Raw genomic sequence first — 17,924 nt, 5'->3', positions numbered from 1 at the left:
AGGCTACAGAAACTGCCACACCTTTCCCACATGTTGGGCCTCAATCTCTCAAAATCATCAACGCACATCCATTTTACCATTATTGGCACAGTACCGCGAGACGTATAGTACGTGTTGAGTGATATGCGGTTTGCCGTTTTCTTGTAACAGCCCCTTGCGTGCACAAGATCGTAGTGACGGAGATGTGGTCCCAAAAAGAACAACCTACGGTTGAACAGCCTAATCGCGACATCATATCCTTCTCCAATGATCTAAACCCCCTCGAACACTTGGCAGTTACCACCAGTGTATTTGTTTTCATTGCCATGGTTCACGCTGTGTGACGGGACAGGTAGCTGTTGACACTGATTTATGGATCAAACAGGAAGACGCGAGCCCAGTGTTTCCCCTGTTGCTATCAGCCTTCCTACCCCTTACTAGTGGTAGAACCATCTTTCAGCCGGGTAGGAATGATCCATTTAATATCCATTGTTTCCAGCTGATAGCGACAAGCATCATGTAAGTCCAAGCACAAACACTGCTCCCGTTCGAGTCCGATCGCATTCTACCTTACATCTTCCCATTTCGGGTTCACCATCTGGAAAACCTATAAGAGTGTTAGCCTGTGGCTATCTGAGTCCAACGGAGATAGGTTCAGGACCCAAAAACAAAAATCCCATTTATCGCCACAACACACAGTACTTCCACCAACCAATATCTATCATTGATACAGAAGACGCCGTCCATCTTGTGTAATGGTATCACGTAAACCGTCTTCGCGGGATTGTTGCCCTCCGCGGCGCAGCGATATAGTAGCAAAGTTAAATCGGGAGGAGAAAGGAAACTAAAGGGAAAAAAGGTAACAGCAGGAAAACCGTGTCTCGGAGACAGAATCACCGACAATCAGTTAATCGTAACTGAGCGTCCAGTCCAACTTCTCTTGACGGCGAATGTCCGTATCCTTTTGAAATTCCTTGGCCCTGTGCGCCTTAACGGCTTGACAGTCATCGCACTTCTGGGCTTTGTTTGGCTTGCCGATGCGACCGCGGTCTGGCTTGCCGCAATACTTGTGCGTGGTCTGGTCGGTCCACTGCAAGGGAGGTTCAATATTGGTGGCCCTGGCCGCCTTGTCGTAGCTGCGACCCATGGTTGAAAAATGAAGGTTTGACAGTCTAAGAAAGTATTTTGGGTAAAGGCTATGATATCATTGGAGTGAGTTCAGGGTGGAAGAGGATGTCGTGGCGAGTGAATCGATTTGGCTCAAGATTGAAGATGGAAAGAGTTTGGGGGTCCCTTCAGCTTTTATGGAATGCTCTCCCTTGAACTTGGGAAAGGAGTGTTGCACAAACCCGGCAAGTGAGTCAAAGCGGATGATGCAAATTGGCAACTGAATGGTCGTGCAGTGGCATGACTATTTGTGTAGGGTAAACCCACAATGGGAAACAATTTGTTGTGTGGCAGCTGGATGATGTAATGTGTCGTCTGGTCATTGCTCGATCAAGCGTGTGAATCTCGCCACTGAACGAATCGGATCACAACACTTTGGCTGGGAACACTATGCGAATTTCTAATTGTTTGGTATTTCCATGTTCTCGTCGAGTTTCGAGTGGGCAACACCAACGAATTATGACCCCGTCGACATCTTCACCTCCTGATCTGGTAAACACAAATGAGCAAAGCATAATAACCAGCATGGTATAAGATAAGATGATCCCACGTAATCCAGCATATACGGGAAGTCTATCTTCTGATACAAGTGCCCTTACCATCCATAATCACGATTTCTTTCATCTACCTTGCGCAACGGGGTATGTCTTGGCATAGCAGCAATACCCTTGGAAGACCTTGCCAGCCCAGATGCTGTCGAGAAGAATAAAGCATATTCAGAGGTACCTAGCCACATCCCAATATGTATGTGCTTTGTGGCTTCAAGCCGATTTCGAGCATAGCTCAACGCAGGGTGGATGCCGGTCTGGTATTGCGCGTCAAACGAACAGGCGACAAGGGCTTATCGTACTTGTTCGGCGAATAGCTGAGCAAAAGGTCGGAAGTGGTATCGGAGGGTGACTCGACATCAATCTCAAACCTGAGAGGAGATGCCTTATTGGCGTGACGCCTCGGACGGACGGGTGAAAGGGGCTTATCGTACTTGTTTGGCGAATAGCTGAGGAGATCAGAGTGAGGATTCACGGCCGATGTGACCGGAACCTCGAAGCTCAGAAGATCAAGAACATCAGGCGTAGCAACGCCTTGGTTGGTGATATCCTTGAATACACCCGTCGTCTGTTGGGAAAAGTACTCCTTCGCTGAGCCAAAATCGGGGCATTGATGCTTCTTCTCCTAGTCGGTGCCACTGCCGGATACACCCCCACGCCAGAGCCCGTAATAGCCGTCACAGTTCTTCCACATCTTGATTGTGCCATCCTCTGACCCAGTTGCATACAAATTGCCGTCGGGAGAGAACGCAATGGACCAGATGGGGCCGTGGTGACCCTTGTGCACATCGATTTCCTGGCCCTCGTCCCAGGTGTAGACGCGAGCCCAAGTACCCGGTTCTTCGCCAACAACAAATTTTCTACCCTTTAGGTCCAGCCCAACACTAGCAATTCCATGGGGAAGCGTGATCCTCTTGAGCTCATCCTCAGCTCGGCTTCCACCCCAAAAATAGGCGGTTTTTCCCGCAGCCACCGCCAGGACAGGCAAACCGCCACCGATATCGGTGGGAGCGCTATGCGAAGGCGCAAGTGAAACCAGCTCGCATGACTTGATCTCGCCTTCCAGTTTCGCCTCACGCACACAACGACGAGAGGGAAGATCGAACCAGCGCAGCGTGTCGCCAGACGCGGTGATGATTACGTTGGGGTCGCGAGCCCAGACGATGAACTTGATGATATCTTTGTGTACCCCTTCGCCAATCTCAAAGGCTTTGGATGCGTCAATTGTGACTGGTTCGGGACTGGTGCCCGATGGTGAAGTAGCCGGCCTCTGATCCGCCAGGTCAAAGATGCGAAGCTTCTTCTCGTATCCGCCAGTTGCCAGCAGTCCGGAGTTTTCGTACGGATAGGCAATGGCGCGGACAATATGGTCATGCTTGAGGACATAGAGCAGTTCGCCGGTGTGGGTGTCCCAGATCTTGGCACTGAAGTCCGCAGACGAGGTGGCAGCGGTCGATGCATCAGGGCTGAGCCTTGCTTGCCATGTAGCTCCCTTGTGCCCTAGAAAGGTGCCGATCCAATCACCAGTCTGGCCGTCGCGGAGCATTGGGTTGCCATCTGTAGTGAAGAGCCACGTCAGTAACCGTCGTCATGTATGGTTGTTGGCTAACCCGTAAAAGACCCATGGGTACCTTTGCAAGAAGAGATCATGTAGTAGGAATCTTCCTTTTCAAGTGGGGAGAAGCTCAAGTGGGTGACAGGCCGCGAGTGGCCATGGCAGGTCAAAGGGACTGTCTGGCGGCGCGCGGGTTCGGTCATCGTGGATCGTGATGTAGTGATATGTAAGGACTGAAGCAGGCTACAAGAAGCCTGAACGGCGGTCGTCCCTTGAAGAGAAATAGAGGCAGTAAGTCCCGTCGATTAGTGAGGAGTATGCGTGGAGAGGCGGCCTAGAGTATCGAAGAAAACGCTGGTGATGACGCCGTGTATGATGAGCAAAGCCAGGAGGGGCAGGTCTATCGTCAGTTTCGCAACGAAGTCGAGTCGAAGAGTCGGACAAAGGAATGGAAAGCGTAACGGTCGTGAAGAGGGAGAGCCCAAAATCGTCGTATTTAACCGGAAAAGAAATGGAGAGATGATGCCAGAGTGGTGATCATGTCTCTAGGTCGTGGCGCCGTCAAGAGTAGGTAATTAAGAGGAGAAAGAATGGGTTTGGCGTTTGCTCTGGCTGCAACGGGGCGATGCACTGGTGGCACCTGGTTGCCGTTTAGGGTGTCCCCTCCGTCACAGGTGCCCCTTGCGGAGTCTCCATGTAGGGACTACATAGACCTATCCGCTGGAAGTGGGTGCCACCGGCAGGCAGGGGGCAACGCGGATGCTATCAGATCGATGACAGTCCCAGGTTCTATCGCCATTTCAAGACCAGGAAGGTGTTTATCCGAATAAGTATCCGATATCAAGGCAACTATCTGCACTATAATGTACTATGGTGTTGTTTCCAAGTACTCGTAACTTGCAGGGTTTAGGGTATGTGAATAGCTGTGATGATAAGTCAACGTCTGGAACCTGAGCTTGTAAGTCGAGGCGTACACAACCTATCGTCAACCTTTACAATACCTGAAGACGGGATTTTGACACCTCCAAACTACAATGATAGGGCAAATAGTCTAAACGAAAGTGACGTGATTGCAGTCCGGCGAGGCTCAGTCACCTGAACTAATGTACATAGCAAAAGGGCATGGGAAGGATTGACTGACCAGACGAACCTCTCCTGTCCGTACTATCAACCTCACCCCCCGGGCCCCAGTGGCTCAAGCTCCCCCGCCTCCTGCCAGGTGCAGTGCGTCAACAGGATGGGAACCTAACACAGGCAACGTTCAACGACCCGACAGTGATGCCCCGCCAACCGCCCCTGCCGGTATCGATACGGGCGGTGGTATCCGCAACTCCAGTTCGTCATCTGTCAGGTTCGCAGGGAGGAAGCTGAGGACCGCTCCTGCCATCGGAACTTCGACCCAATTCCCATTCCTTCTATTTTCCCAACATCAGTATACCCTCGGTTTCCTTACAAATCAAGCGCATCCTTTTCTCTTCCATTTTACGTGCTAGTTCACCCTCAACGTGCTCGAGCACCGAACCACGACTTATATTGCCCTTCTGAGACCCGTGTACGCCGGCGTTGTCCCGTTGTCGACTGAAGGAGCACGCTCGCCGCCCCGACTGAGCCCCGCCCCCGTCTCTAACCCATCATTATCGGCCGAGGTCCCAACAACAACGACAACAAAGATGGTGCAGGAGTTCAAGCTCTCAGCCCAACTAAAGGGCCACGAATCTGATGTCAGTACGGCGATTAAGAGACCCGTCATTCAAAGCTAACACGTGCGTCACCCAGGTTCGGGCAGTTAGCTTTCCAGCAGCCAACGTCGTCCTCTCTGCCTCCCGAGACCACACTGTTCGACTTTGGCGCAAGGCGACAAGCCAGTCGCCCTTCGACGACACTATCGTTAGCCAAGGTCACGGCTACATCAACTCTCTCACCTTCATCCCACCCACTGGCGAATACCCCGACGGCCTGGTTGTTTCAGGCGGCGCTGAGCCCATCATCGAGGTCAAGAAGCCGAATGCGACACCTGATATCAATGCCGAGCGACTCCTAGTTGGACATGGCCACAATGTGTGCACACTCGACGTCTCGCCCGACGGAAAATGGCTTGTTTCTGGCAGCTGGGATGGCAAAGCGATCGTTTGGAATACTGCTACTTGGGAGATGGCCCATGTGCTCGTCCATAACATGGACAACAGAGGTGTCTGGACAGTCCTCGCATACGACGCGGATACCATTATTACCGGTAGCGCCGATAACAACGTACGGGTATTCCGACTAAAAGGCGCTACGGGCCTCGAAATCGAAGCTTCACGCACCCTCAGTACCGGTGATGTTGTGCGCGCATTATGCAAGCTTCCCTCAGGCCTGAAGGGGCACCCCAGCGGTGCTGATTTCGCCAGTGCCGGTAATGATAACGTCATCCGGCTATGGAAGTTGTCAGGAAAAGAGGTGGGAAAGCTTCAGGGCCACGACAGCTTCATCTACTCACTTGCCGCCCTACCCACCGGCGAAATTGTCAGTTCTGGAGAAGACCGCACTCTGAGAATCTGGAGGGGCTCCGAATGCATCCAGACTATTACACACCCTGCCATCTCGGTGTGGACTGTGGCCGTCTGTCCCGAAAATGGCGACATTGTGTCCGGTGCCAGCGACAATATGGTCCGTGTCTTTACCCGGAGCGCTGATCGGACAGCGGACACCCAAACCATCGCCCAGTTCGAAGAGTCTGTCCGAAGCTCGGCAATCCCACAGCAGCAGGTCGGCTCTAATATCAACAAGGAGAAGCTTGATACCAAGGATTGGATGCAAACCAATTCCGGGACCAAGGATGGCCAGATCAAGATGATTAGGGAGGAGGATGGCACCATTGGCGCCTACCAATGGTCCATGGGTGAGTGCAACTAGCCCGCCCTTAGTCTGTGAATCAAGCTAACATGTTACGCAGGTCAACAACAGTGGATTCACGTCGGAACAGTCGTCGATTCTGCTGGTAGCAGTGGCAAAAAGGTGTCGTACAATGGCCAAGAGTACGATTACGTCTTTGACGTGGATATTGAGGATGGCAAGCCACCACTGAAGCTCCCTTACAACCTGTCGCAGAATCCGTACGACGCGGCCACCAAGTTCCTTGGTGATAATGAACTGCCGATCTCGTATCTCGACAATGTCGCCAACTTCATCACACAGAATACTCAGGGTGCCACCCTAGGACAGGCCAATGAGGCCCCCTCGAGCGACCCTTACGGTACCGACTCTAGGTACATACCTGGCCAGGACAGTCAACCTGCGAAGCCTAAATACTTGCCGCATACCGAGTTCCTCAGTTTGACCAGCGGCAAACTTGAGCCGGCCCTTGCTAGACTCAAGACGCTCAACACCAAGCACATTCAGGCCGGGAACAAGCATATCGCGATGAACCCCGATAATGTTGAGATTCTTGAGGAGCTTGTCAAGCAGCTGCTTCAGCCAGCTTCTGCTGCCGGAAAGTTGGCCAACTTGGACGCATCAAAACCCATTCTCCTCACACTCGTCACTCAGTGGCCGTACGCGGACAGGCTGCCAGCGCTCGATATTCTTCGTTGCCTCGCCGCCTGGCCTGCTGCGGCTTCCATCACAGACGACCGCTATGGCGACATCATCGACATTGCGGTCAGGGGAGCACTTGACGTGGAGGACACTGTAACTGCAGACGGCTCACTGAGCGACTTTATCGCCAACAAGCTTGACGCAACAAAAGCAAATGCTAACAGCGTCATGATGGCTCTTCGTACCATTCTCAACCTTTTCAAGCTTGACGATGGCCGGAAGCTCGTAGCCAGCAAGGCCGGTGTTATTTTGTCCTTTATGGGACACATTGTTGGTCTCGACGGGGATAAGGGCGTGATTGGCGCCGAGAACAACAATTTCCAGATTGCCCTGACTTCGGCGGCCTTCAACTTTGCTTGCCTATTTTACAGAGACAGGAAGTTGGATGCGAACTTGGACGAAATTGCGCTTCTCATCATGATTGTTGAGGCAACTGTGCGTAAGCAGAAGGATCCTGAAGTCCTGTTCCGCGCTCTAATGGCGCTCGGCATGGTTCTTTCTATTGGCCCACAGCCGGTAGCGGAGGCGAAGAAGCAGGGAGTTGATGCTTGGTTGACTCCGGTGATCGGGCAGACTCGGGAGCAGCGCCTCAAGGACGTTATTCAGGAGTGTCTCTCGTATATTCGGGCGTGAGGATGTCGGAAAGGAGTGAATGCCTGGATCTGATATCAATATAGTAAGGGGTGTTGAGATGGAGGGATTATTTGACGGCGGTCAATGCAGTTACCATCTAGCACCAGTGAGCCTAGCCGGCGTAGAGCTGAGCACGTTCAGTAGATACAGATGATCTTGAACTCTGACCACTTGGTCATGGGTTGTGCGCTAATACGTGCTTATCGTCTCGCCGCGTATATGACGGTTGCAGTAGGTATCTTTCGATGACATGTTCGAGTAGGCGCCCGGCTGTTTGCCGAACCGATCATCTGATGTGATCAAACGGTGCAGTGAGCGGATGAGACGAAGAGTTGAGTGAAATCTGTGATGATGGTACCTACCTATTTCAGTTTTGTCAAAACCATGGTCAATGCATAAACCCAGAAACAATGTCATTGTCAAGTGATTGTGGTCAAGTGGAAGGCTTTTGCGTCAAGCAACAAACAGTACACTCGGGAAACGTTCACTAAGACACCAGTAGTTCATACCAACCGGGTTCAGTATTTGTTCATTTCATAGTCGCGAGAATAGCAGAGGATGAAAGAGGAAAGAGGTACATACAAATCGACAGAATAAAGAACTGAAAACGCGCGCCTGCCGTCGCCCGCGCTAGGGAATCTTGTAACAAAAAAATGGTTCCAATCCACCTTTCCTTTCCTGCTTCCCAGATAAACGCCTAGTGGACAAATCGATCCGTCCTCCAAATAATCGATACCTTGCTTCTCGTTGTTGTCGTTGGCGCCTAATAGCCACACAGACAACCTCAAGGTTGTTATCTCCTCGCATTATCTCATCTCAGCGCATCTCAGTCACCCAACCACCCGACCTCTTTGAGTTGTTGTTGGTCGGTGTTTTTAGTAATCATCATCTCCCTTTCTTGAGTGTCATCGTATCATTTGGATCCGAACCCGCTTCTCATTTTGCCCCATATGAACATCCATCGAACCGATGTTTTTTTTTTTTTTTTTTTTTTTTTTTTTTTTTTTTTTTTCCCAGGGGGGGGGGGGAAGGCAACTTATAGCATCAACCACAACCCACCAGCGACAAGAGGAACCCAGCCCGCCATCCGGGCGAGCGAGGCAGCGGCACTGGTGAGCGCCAGCCTGTCGCGGCCGGACTCGAGGATGTTGATGGTGTACAGGTCGGCGGCGCCGAGGTCGGTACTGTTGAAGCAGTTGGATTCGTTGACTTGGGCAACGCGCGGGTCCCCGGGGGGAACGAAGGTGATGTCGACGCACTGTTGTTTTTCCAAATCAGCACTGCATTTTTTTCCAATCCAGTAGATCACCTCAACACAATAGCCGGCAATGAGACCCAAGAGAGGGGAAAGAGAGAGGAGAACAATAACAACAACAACAACATACCGAATACAAAGCAGCACCATGGATCGCCAACTCCACAAGCTGAATCGTCGCATTATCACCTTCCTTGAACTCAAACCCGGCGGGAGTCGACACCTGCGGCAGGCAAAAGGTGCCAGGGTACGGGTTCTTTCCAGGCCCGATGATCTGGAATGGGCTGACCATGGGGAAACTCATGTTCTTCGGCCCGCCATCGGGACCGTCGTTGCCGATGCCGAGGTTGACGTAGATAAAGGCTGTCGCGTGGCCTTGAAACCAGCCTGGTTGGAAAGAGATGGCGCCGCCTGTTGTGGGCCAGTAGGTGCGGTTCTGGGTGAGGGTGAGACCGCCGCCTATATACGAAAAGAGAGAGAGGGTATGGTTAACCAGTGGGTTCGGTGAGCGATATGGGAATGGGCGTGGGGAGGGAGTGGTGTTCGAGATGATGGGCTGATGGATGGGATGAGTACTTACAAGGATATGTCCATTGCATGCCGTAGGGAAACTCTTCATTGTCTTTTAGGTTGTTGCCTCTCCACCCGGGGTATGTGATGACAGTGTGGGCGGAAGCCAGCGCCGCGCTGGCGAGGGCGAGGAGTGTTGATGTGAGCATGGTGTATATTTATGCGTATGTTTGAGATCGAGTCGAGTGTTTGAGGAACCGGAGTCTTCACGTATTCCTCCCTTTTGGAACCAAAGTCGAGTCCTCCTCTTCTTTTCGAGTTTTCTGATTTTCGTGACCCTGTCGACTGAGATTGTGCTGACCCAAGACGTGTGACCTGTTTGATGTACTTGGCGTATGCTGATGAAGATACTTTCGATGTTCTGATGGTGAGTTGATGGATGTCTCAGGTCAGATATCCGGACTTGATGTCGAAGGGGGGGCTTTTGGGCTGATGAGAAGAAAAGAATTTCGGAGAGAGACCGAAGGAGTGACTAGTCGGGTCATGGCAGGTAGGTATATCTTACGACATGAACCAACGCGAGCCATCCTGTGCTTCCTATCCCGCCAGGCCGCAGCCGCCCAGGCCTTGTCAACTCAGCAGAGACCCATCGGCACACAGGACTGGGGCCGTTGGTGACGGGAGCGACTTGGGTTCCGCCTTGGACCCCCCTGCCCAGTGGATGTGACCCCCAGTCCGGCACACGCTTCTCCTCACAAGGTTGAGAGAATCTCACGACGGCAAAAGAGAGAAAAGGGGATGACGGCTGAAGAGAGGTCGAGGCCCCTGTTAGTGATCCTGACTGTCCAGCCAATGGGATCGCCGTTCCGCCTCGGTCCTGCAGGCGACTCGCTAGGACGGAGCAAACTCATGTCGAAGACCCGGCCAATGTGATTGAACCCTCGTCCTCCGGTGCTGCAGGCTACTATCACCAACACTTGATCAGCGCGGCGGCCGCTACCACCTCGCTGGATGGATTTTGCCATGCTCCGTTTTAATTGGCATCGAACATCGTGGGACTTGCATCAAAGTCTCAAAAGAGTCAACGATGAAATCCAACCCGAGTTGTCTCTGTTAAAGTTTCCTCGGGGAATAAAAAAGGTACATACAGCCAGCTGGCTTGACCCTGCGGTAGTGTACAGTAGTGTCGATCGCTGAATGTCCCTCTCCCGTTACAGTGTGATCCGTTGGCGTGTCCGTCGTCCGAGATCCAACCAATTCTTTTCCAGAGCTAAGCGCCAAAGTCGGGGGACCGTCCAATCACAGGCAAGAAGAGGTACTTGGCGGTTGCTCGAAGTGTGAAGGTCAACAATGTTTTCTTGGGTGTTTGAATGTCGCATGCGCAGGCAAATGACCCATGTGCCACAGGTTTTGAAAATGGTCGAAGCCATCGCGGGGCGCTATGTAGTGTATGATACCGGTACGCAACACCTTCTGGAAGAAGTTGGAGGGTGGTACCTCTATGTAGTTCGTGATGACTTGCAGCGGGGATGATATCTTGAGGTGCTTTTGCTCGGTTTTTGATAGTTTAAGGTGCAACCGTAAGCGTCAAGCTTACCCAGGTTCCCGGCCATGCTCATCATCCCAGCCCAAAAGCCAAGTATAGCGGGAGAGCAAGCCACCCATCGCCGCCGGGAGAGAATATTTTTTTTTTGTGTGAGGAAGAGAGAAAGAAGACACGCTAGTAGTGTTGATCTGGGAAAGTCATTTTGGAATGATCGTCGTCGAGTTCGGCAGGTTGATCAGACACGACCGGAGTCAGTGGTTAGTGTACACCACATGGACCTCCTCCGAGCAGAAACAAAAACCGGATCACCGAGATGACAATGGGAAAGGCACGGTACCCGACCTCTAGCGCGCGACAACCAAGGGCCCCCCCGAACGACAGGAGCTTTCCCGCTGTGGACTGCTCTTCTAGGAATGGAGCTTGGGCCATCCAAGGGAAGAGCTCTCGGCTGTCAGCAGCAGCTCTCCAAGCCGGCAGGCGGTGAGCCGATAAGGCAGAATCCATTTCTTATCGCATGTCCCTCGCCCAAACGGAAGTTCCGATGACAACAATGGACAGTTGTCAATGATTGCAGCACATCACACTTGAACTCAGAAAATGCCACAACAAGACGGAGAATGGAGTCAAGTAAGCCGGAAGCGGGGACGCATCCGTAATGTGCCAAAGCCCAAGACGGTTGTGGATGAGAGCAAGGAGAACGAGCTGGGAATCCGACCAAATCCAAACCCCGAATTCACAGTCAGCGACATCCACAAGCATCACAATACGGCCAGACAAGAGTGGCAGATATCGGATTGCTGGAAGACCCTGAAGGACCTGCTTGCCACTGCTTGGTCCGAGTCCAACCATCCACCCATCACCAAAGCCATTTGTTTCGGGCCTGGTCCCTATGATCCCAGCAATGGCAGCTTTGCGGCTAGGCGAACCGCTCATATGCAGACTGCAGCCTTTTGCGCCATTGTAGACTTCCTAGGTCGGTATCTCGGTGGGCCATGGCCTTGGGGAGATTTCAATTACTGATGCTGTATGATAGAATCTCAATGTGATCACAAAATCAAACGTGTCATTCAGGAGCCCATGTTCACCCAGATCGACAAGGACTTCTGTGTCGAACTTGGGTTTGAAGTTGCCGATACCCCTGATGCATTTCCCATGGTCGATGAACAGACTTTGGTCTATGGCATTCATATGGAGCTTCGCACGTATTACCTTGCTCTGGCTACACTTCCAGCTGCATTTATCGGTGGAGGTTTGGAAGAATGGGAAAAGGTTATCGACTTTGACCCCAGTCTCAACGAGTTCATTGGTCCCATCTCCGAGATGGATGCCACTTACACCAAGTACCCTTTTCCCGACATGAACTACATATTCTCCAGCACGACCATGTACTGGCGGAAGGGCGACCACGCCCCTAACATCCCAGGTAGTCCGAAAACGTCACTACGAGAAACCTCCCAGGCATCGAACCAGGCATCGGACGTTATTGAAGCATTGGAAGGCTTAAAGTTGTCGGAGCAAGCATCAGAAGAGAAGGAATCTGATACGGAGTCCTCCAAACATACAGAGAAACTTGTGGAACCGAGCGGTTGCAGAGAATCGAAGCCACCGACCACTGAGGAGTGATGGTCATTTCAGGCCTCAGAGCGCTTGGTAATTCATCATCTTTCTCCTACACTCATCTTTCATGGTTGGCTTTGTTATACGCTCTCATTCATGATACCGGATTTCTTATCATCGGTCGAATCTGAAAATCACTTTGCCCTCAGCCGCCTAGTCCTCTTGACTTCGTGAGCAGTACAGACAACCGGGATTTCGGGTACCAAGATGTCTCATCTTATGCCTGGCTTCGCTGCGCTCATTTCCCTCTCGCAGTTCCGGAAAACCTGCATATCACATCCACATCGCCATAGCCTGTTGCACTGTTGGTTTAGGACCACAAATGTCGACGTCGGGTTCCCCTGCGCAGACAGCCCCAGCACCATCAGACCACACGATAACATGTGTTATAGCACAGGGGCATCTGCTATACTTACATGTCTCGTGTATCCTTCTTATCATTGAGATTTGAGGAGGTTCAACGGTCAAATGCACAGCAAAGGAGTTTGGCGGCGCCGGAGACGGGCGAGAAGAGCAAAGGAGCCCACATGTGATGTCACCTTGGCATTAAAACACTCCCGATCGGGCAAAGGGTCAAAGCGTAAAAGTCGCGATGCAATTTCGCAAGATTGCGGTGGACAGGGAATGGAACTTCGGGAGAGGCCTTGGCGAACGCCTGTTCCAGAAGACCATGGTGCCGGAGTCGTGCTCATCAAGTGATGTTCTGTCTATCGCTCCGGATGGCCTCTGTACTTTCTCCTTCTTTTCTTTCTTCTTCAGCTTATGTACTACGGCGCAATCGAAACCCACCGGCGCCGTATTCCGACAGCACCATCTTTTGAGTTTACTACAACGCCGATCCCCTACGGCAACAGACGAGACACCTTCAAAGACGGCAACAAGCGAGCGAGATGACCTCAGGGCTCTCATAGCCCCTACACCACAACCCTACCATAGAGCTCCAGAGCGATTCCCAATAGATCTGTCGCATCGTCAGGGATCAACAAGTCAGAGACCAAAACCGCGTTCGCTTTACATAAGGACCACCAAAACACCACATGGACCGATCTCAACCAAAACCGTCACCAAGAAACTCACCCACGCAGGGGAAGGTACCCGAGGTATACTGGGCAGATGATGACCAGGAGGATGAGCGGGGGAACGCAGAAGACTCGCAGTATACTTTCTTTCGTGAAGGATCACCAACACCGCCAGAGTACGAAAAGGGCCTTGCGGCTGAGCGAGCTGCTGCAGGCGGATCGGTAACTGGAAGTTATGCGGCCTCTCGTTCTACAGTTGGCGGTAGTCTGCCGCCAGATGAAGAATACCGAGGCTGTCTCGGCAAGTATCAACAAAGATGGGGTATAAAGAGAGGCGTCCTCTGGGCGATTATTATAGCGGTTATACTGCTTGTTATTGTGCTTCCCCTGAGTGTGGGCCTTGGTGTTGGCTTATCGAGGTCGTCAAAGTCGTCGTCCAGTTCAACAAAAGCACCTGGACCATCAAGGTACGGTATAGCTTTTTCGAGTTTCCGCACTTACATTTCATGCTGACACTTGCAATAGTTCACAAACTGCCCTTCCCATATCGAGCAGCCAAGACGCTACCACTATACCCTCACTCATGCCCAGTCATTCTCAAACGGCAGTCTCAACCGCAACAATCATTCCAAGTAGCACCACCTCGTCATCAATCAACAAACCAAGACCAACAGCCTACTCCGACTGCCCCGCCGCCAACAACACGATGCACAGGATTCCTGGGCTGGCTAAAAGCTTTTTGCGCCTTTGCGGAGTCGACTACACCGCAGACGACCTCGGCAACTTCCTCGCCGGAAATATGGCCGAGTGTATCGATGCCTGTGCGGCCATGGAGAGGTGTAGCGGCTGCTCTTGGGGCTATCTGGATGGTGACAAGGGCAACAAGCACCGGTGCTGGTTGAAGAGCAATTTGCAGACTGCCAAGGAGCAACCGAGTGATTGGTGTTTTGCCATGATTCCCCGATGATTTATTGATGCAGTGACGGCTGAAGGCGTGGGGCGTTTGGTGTGATCGGAAGTTGAAGACGAAAGATGGAAGATGATGGAAGATACCCAACCCTAACCAATTTTTGGTGTACCTACGACTTTAGTCGACTGCATTTCCCAATGTCTACTGGTGCTCTTGTCATTCACCCAGCACGCAACGTCCGTTGATACATGCAGCTGACTGGTGGTATCCAACCGAGTGTTTACGGTGTCTCGCTGTCCCCAAAATCTCCTACGCTCACTCTATCTCAAAACGGTGGACAACAAATCCCCTCTTGGTTTCACTGTCTTATTCTTTGGACAAGCGGCATCCTAGAGCTTCTATCTAACCACTTCACCTACGGCATCACGTAGTGCTGATTCAGTGAGTCTTGGGGATGACACGCGCCTCCTCAAGTTCGCCGAAAGTGTCCACCAGCGACTTCCACGTGTCCATGTATCTGATATGAGAAAGATCTAACGTTAGCGAATGTCCATCATCGTGGAAGAAAAGGAAAAAAAAAAAAAAAAAAAAAAAAATGGGGTGTCGATGAATACGTACCCAGTCCACCCAGCCTCCCTAGCCTTGCTCATGCTACCCACCACATCATAGTTTCTCCCCAAAATAAAGTCAGTAAACGCCCAAGTCGCCTTCTCCAAAGCATCCTTCTGCAACCCCTCTCTCTCGGCAAGCCTGTTCCAGGCCTGCTTCACCTCCTCGGTCTTGGACCACTTCACCAAACTGATCCTCTGCTCCAGCTGACTAGGCGGGATCGACTTGGCTCCCTCCAGTCCGAGCTCCTTCGCCAGCATTGTCACGGGCTGCGGCGCTTTCTCGGTGAGCTGGACCAGATTCGCCAGATCTTTGGGAGCAGGAGAAGCGAATTGGTCCGCCTTAACCTTCATCCCGAAATGCTTCGCCACTCTAGGCCACAGATCCTGCCAGCTCTGCACGTCGCCGTTGAACACGTTGAAGCCTTCATTCGCCGTCTTGGGCTCCTGCACCGCCCACACGCAGAACTGCGCGTGCAGCTTGCTGCTGGTGAAGACGTCGAACTTGGTATAGAAAGTCTCGTTGCCTGGGAATTCCAGATCCCGACCGAGCTCCTTGTTCACAGCCGCGTAGATGGCGATATCCGTAGCCAGGTTCATAAAGTTACCGCTGGCATACCCGATGACGTCGTTGGGGTAGGTCACAGTCCAGCTGATCTCCGGGTGCTTGCTTCCCTCGCCGCAGAAGGCCGTGAGGATATCCTGCTGGCGATAGTAGAAGTTGGGCGGCCACTTGCTTTCGTCGCGCAACCAAGGGTCGGACTCGAGCATCGGGACCTTGGCCTGGCCCAAGTGCACGCCGTACTGCTTGCAACCGGTGACCAAAACAATACGCTTGAGCTTGGAGACAGCGCCGGTGATTTCGAGGGCGTCCAGGAAGTTCTGGAGCATGGCACCGTTGACGTCCGCGTTTTCTTTCTCCGTGGCCTTTTGCAGCCAGGCGCAGAAGAAGACGTGCTCGACGGCATCTAGGTCGCGTATGGCTGAAAGGTCCTTGGCCATGTCCTGGGCGGAGTTGAGCAGGTCGATGTGGTGCTGCTGGACGCTAGGGCTGCCGAAGTCTTCTTTCTTGGAGCGAGAGAGAGCATGGATGGACTTCCATTGGGAAGGGTGGGCGGATAGCTCCTTGATTAACTCGCGGCCGATAATACCTAAAGGAGAAACGTGGTGAGTTCATGAGTTATGGCGGGTGATGAACGCAGGAGTGTCTTACCGGTCGCGCCGAGGACGATTGCTGAAGCCATGATGGTTTAATCGATAGTGTGAACTTTGAGGCAAAGAATTGATGCTATCGCAGTGGTATGAAGAAGAAGGAGAGCCTAATATCAAGCTTCGTTTCTCTTGTTTGTTGTCTCGAGCACTGCGGGAATAATGGCGGGGTGTTGATGCTGACAAATGATAGCTTCAGGTCAATTACGTCACACCGACGACTCGCTGATGAATCGCCAACTCATCGCCCATAGACAACAAGTCCATTACCCTTACACACTAATGCATATCCAACCTATTTCGTCAAAATAGTACCCTTTGACCTTTGGTTCGAAGTATGCCCAAGTGTACCATATGGTACTATGTATAGGGAGAGAGGGTGAAAGAGGAGCCTTGGCGCCAAGAGCTAGAAGGCAAACCCCGCCATAACTGAAACGATGAGCGAGTGAGCTACCTACCGTCTCCCTGGTCCGCAACAACAGTGCTTGATATCTGAATGTATTGCTGGTCCCTCAGTCACACAGTCTCGCGACCAAAGCTGTCCTCATCGATACATTCATTGTTGCCAATGTGATGCCTTTGATTCCCAGAAGAGGAAGTTCAGCAACTACGACCGCCGTCGGTAATAATGGGGCCAGTTGGGTAATGGTAGGCAACTAATTCCTTCTCGAATAGCGGGAGGGAAAAGTATCACTTTCATGGGGTCTCCATGATTAGGTTAGGTTATCTTCGAAGCCTGCTCTCCGGCCACATCCTACTTTCCGCGTTTATATCCCCTCACCATCTTAAACAGCAAATCAGAGCAATGACTTGACCATCGCCGACAGCCGCAGCCCCACTATGGGACAGAGTCTAACCAATCGGTACAGGAACCGACGGTCGACATGGAATGCATGAGCATCTTTGTAGACTTCGCCAAGACATCTTAACTCGACGACAACATCCTTCACGTTGTTGACACTTCGATGGCATTGCACCCCACAACATCGCGCGCGGATTTTGGCAACTTTTCCATTCATACTCCTTACTCTTGGACACTTTTGGCTGGATAACACTATGTCATGTTCACATCTGGCAGCGATGGCCCCAGACGCAAGTCCGAGGACTCTGGTTCTCGAACAACCAGCCTTCGTGCCTCAACACAACGGCTCTGGAAAGCCTCCTCGACCTTCAAAGAACTTACCTCACCATGAACATGTAATGCTTCATCGGTCAGCATCTCACTGAGCTATTTGATGCAATATTCGCTGCCTCGGGGCCTGGCTATCAGCGAGTGTCATACACATACCCTCTGGCACCAAGGGCGTTCCCAACGTGGATTGGGCCTTTGATACATAGTGTATATGGTAGTTGCCCGTCCATTCAAACTACCGAGACAATGGACTCTCCGCAGTGCATTGATACTGTGCAGTTTTCCATATGTTTTTGTGCTCAGGTCGATTTCCCCTATTTTGATTTCGAGCATGGGGATACTGCCAAGCTTGAGTGTCAATCGAATGGAAGTTGCGAGCTACTTCGGTTGAATTTGAGGATGCCAAACTCAAACATACCGTCTCCTGCCCGCGAAACAATATCATGGGTTGCTTGGAAATGGGAAGCAATTGGGTACGACGAAACCTGGGCTAGATTTGTTCTCGAGTCACGAGGCGATGAACGCAGGAAAATGCACAGGTTTCTTTCGGATAAGGGCATGACGGCACAGCCGGAAAATGATGATATTGCTGGATATTCCACCTGATGTTTCCGCGCTCATCCTGAACATGCTTCTCATAATTCATCCTGGGTCTCATGG

At 51.9% G+C, this 17,924-nt stretch overlaps 7 protein-coding genes across 9 annotated transcripts; 3 read left to right on the top strand and 4 right to left on the bottom strand.

Moving 5' to 3' along the window:
* Positions 1-116: 116 nt before the first annotated feature.
* On the bottom strand, positions 117-1,231 carry NCU00878 (hypothetical protein). Its single transcript, XM_959701.3, has 2 exons — positions 641-1,231; positions 117-586 (listed from the first exon to the last, which is right to left on the bottom strand). The coding sequence occupies exon 1, from the start codon at positions 1,124-1,126 to the stop codon at positions 887-889; it is 240 nt and encodes a 79-aa protein (XP_964794.1). The 5' UTR covers positions 1,127-1,231; the 3' UTR covers positions 117-586; positions 641-886.
* A 215-nt stretch (positions 1,232-1,446) lies between these two features.
* NCU00879 lies at positions 1,447-4,251 on the bottom strand. Of its 2 annotated transcripts, XM_011394539.1 has the most exons (3): positions 4,229-4,251; positions 3,326-4,172; positions 1,447-3,251 (listed from the first exon to the last, which is right to left on the bottom strand). In XM_011394539.1, exons 2-3 carry the CDS (start codon positions 3,450-3,452, stop codon positions 2,320-2,322), a joined length of 1,059 nt encoding a protein of 352 aa, XP_011392841.1. In that variant the 5' UTR covers positions 3,453-4,172; positions 4,229-4,251; the 3' UTR covers positions 1,447-2,319. The 2 variants fall into 2 exon arrangements, with proteins under 2 accessions (XP_011392841.1, XP_011392842.1); XM_011394540.1 differs by having other exon boundaries at positions 3,326-4,251.
* Positions 4,252-4,344: 93 nt separating this feature from the next.
* Positions 4,345-7,725, top strand: NCU00880 (phospholipase A-2-activating protein). Its single transcript, XM_959703.3, has 3 exons — positions 4,345-4,970; positions 5,026-6,130; positions 6,185-7,725. Exons 1-3 carry the CDS (start codon positions 4,920-4,922, stop codon positions 7,456-7,458), a joined length of 2,430 nt encoding a protein of 809 aa, XP_964796.3. The 5' UTR covers positions 4,345-4,919; the 3' UTR covers positions 7,459-7,725.
* A 15-nt stretch (positions 7,726-7,740) lies between these two features.
* On the bottom strand, positions 7,741-10,067 carry ham-7 (hyphal anastamosis-7). Of its 2 annotated transcripts, XM_011394541.1 has the most exons (4): positions 9,294-10,067; positions 8,844-9,172; positions 8,041-8,716; positions 7,741-7,945 (listed from the first exon to the last, which is right to left on the bottom strand). In XM_011394541.1, the coding sequence occupies exons 1-3, from the start codon at positions 9,430-9,432 to the stop codon at positions 8,495-8,497; spliced, it is 690 nt and encodes a 229-aa protein (XP_011392843.1). In that variant the 5' UTR covers positions 9,433-10,067; the 3' UTR covers positions 7,741-7,945; positions 8,041-8,494. The 2 variants fall into 2 exon arrangements, with proteins under 2 accessions (XP_011392843.1, XP_011392844.1); XM_011394542.1 differs by having other exon boundaries at positions 7,741-8,716.
* A 444-nt stretch (positions 10,068-10,511) lies between these two features.
* Positions 10,512-12,760, top strand: NCU00882 (hypothetical protein). Its single transcript, XM_959705.2, has 2 exons — positions 10,512-11,742; positions 11,803-12,760. The coding sequence occupies exons 1-2, from the start codon at positions 11,367-11,369 to the stop codon at positions 12,390-12,392; spliced, it is 966 nt and encodes a 321-aa protein (XP_964798.1). The 5' UTR covers positions 10,512-11,366; the 3' UTR covers positions 12,393-12,760.
* Positions 12,761-13,423: 663 nt separating this feature from the next.
* On the top strand, positions 13,424-14,372 carry NCU00883 (hypothetical protein; the record flags this gene model as incomplete). The annotated part of the gene is made up of 3 exons (XM_959706.1): positions 13,424-13,727; positions 13,798-13,872; positions 14,080-14,372. The coding sequence occupies 3 exons, from the start codon at positions 13,424-13,426 to the stop codon at positions 14,370-14,372; spliced, it is 672 nt and encodes a 223-aa protein (XP_964799.1).
* Positions 14,373-14,374: 2 nt separating this feature from the next.
* On the bottom strand, positions 14,375-16,484 carry NCU00884 (NAD dependent epimerase/dehydratase). Its single transcript, XM_959707.3, has 3 exons — positions 16,137-16,484; positions 14,934-16,074; positions 14,375-14,832 (listed from the first exon to the last, which is right to left on the bottom strand). The coding sequence occupies exons 1-3, from the start codon at positions 16,165-16,167 to the stop codon at positions 14,754-14,756; spliced, it is 1,251 nt and encodes a 416-aa protein (XP_964800.1). The 5' UTR covers positions 16,168-16,484; the 3' UTR covers positions 14,375-14,753.
* Between the last annotated feature and the right edge of the window lie 1,440 nt (positions 16,485-17,924).

Source organism: Neurospora crassa, linkage group I (genome assembly GCF_000182925.2).
Source record: "Neurospora crassa OR74A linkage group I, whole genome shotgun sequence".
NCBI lineage: Eukaryota > Fungi > Ascomycota > Sordariomycetes > Sordariales > Sordariaceae > Neurospora > Neurospora crassa.
The sequence above is the reverse complement of the archived record's forward strand: the minus strand, read 5'-3'. Positions and strand labels throughout refer to the sequence as shown.

Coding starts and splice junctions, on each gene's coding strand:
- NCU00878 (XM_959701.3), bottom strand. CDS start 1,126: ATGGGTCGCAGCTACGACAAGGCGGCCAGGGCCACCAATATTGAACCT.
- NCU00880 (XM_959703.3), top strand. CDS start 4,920: ATGGTGCAGGAGTTCAAGCTCTCAGCCCAACTAAAGGGCCACGAATCT. Junction 4,971..5,025: donor TAAAGGGCCACGAATCTGAT/GTCAGTACGGCG, acceptor TGCGTCACCCAG/GTTCGGGCAGTTAGCTTTCC. Junction 6,131..6,184: donor CGCCTACCAATGGTCCATGG/GTGAGTGCAACT, acceptor CATGTTACGCAG/GTCAACAACAGTGGATTCAC.
- NCU00882 (XM_959705.2), top strand. CDS start 11,367: ATGCCACAACAAGACGGAGAATGGAGTCAAGTAAGCCGGAAGCGGGGA. Junction 11,743..11,802: donor CGCCATTGTAGACTTCCTAG/GTCGGTATCTCG, acceptor GCTGTATGATAG/AATCTCAATGTGATCACAAA.
- NCU00879 (XM_011394540.1), bottom strand. CDS start 3,452: ATGACCGAACCCGCGCGCCGCCAGACAGTCCCTTTGACCTGCCATGGC. Junction 3,252..3,325: donor CATGATCTCTTCTTGCAAAG/GTACCCATGGGT, acceptor TCTTCACTACAG/ATGGCAACCCAATGCTCCGC.
- NCU00884 (XM_959707.3), bottom strand. CDS start 16,167: ATGGCTTCAGCAATCGTCCTCGGCGCGACCG. Junction 16,075..16,136: donor AATCGTCCTCGGCGCGACCG/GTAAGACACTCC, acceptor TTTCTCCTTTAG/GTATTATCGGCCGCGAGTTA. Junction 14,833..14,933: donor AGGGAGGCTGGGTGGACTGG/GTACGTATTCAT, acceptor TTCTCATATCAG/ATACATGGACACGTGGAAGT.
- ham-7 (XM_011394542.1), bottom strand. CDS start 9,432: ATGCTCACATCAACACTCCTCGCCCTCGCCAGCGCGGCGCTGGCTTCC. Junction 9,173..9,293: donor CATGCAATGGACATATCCTT/GTAAGTACTCAT, acceptor TTTCGTATATAG/GCGGCGGTCTCACCCTCACC. Junction 8,717..8,843: donor ATGGTGCTGCTTTGTATTCG/GTATGTTGTTGT, acceptor GAAAAACAACAG/TGCGTCGACATCACCTTCGT.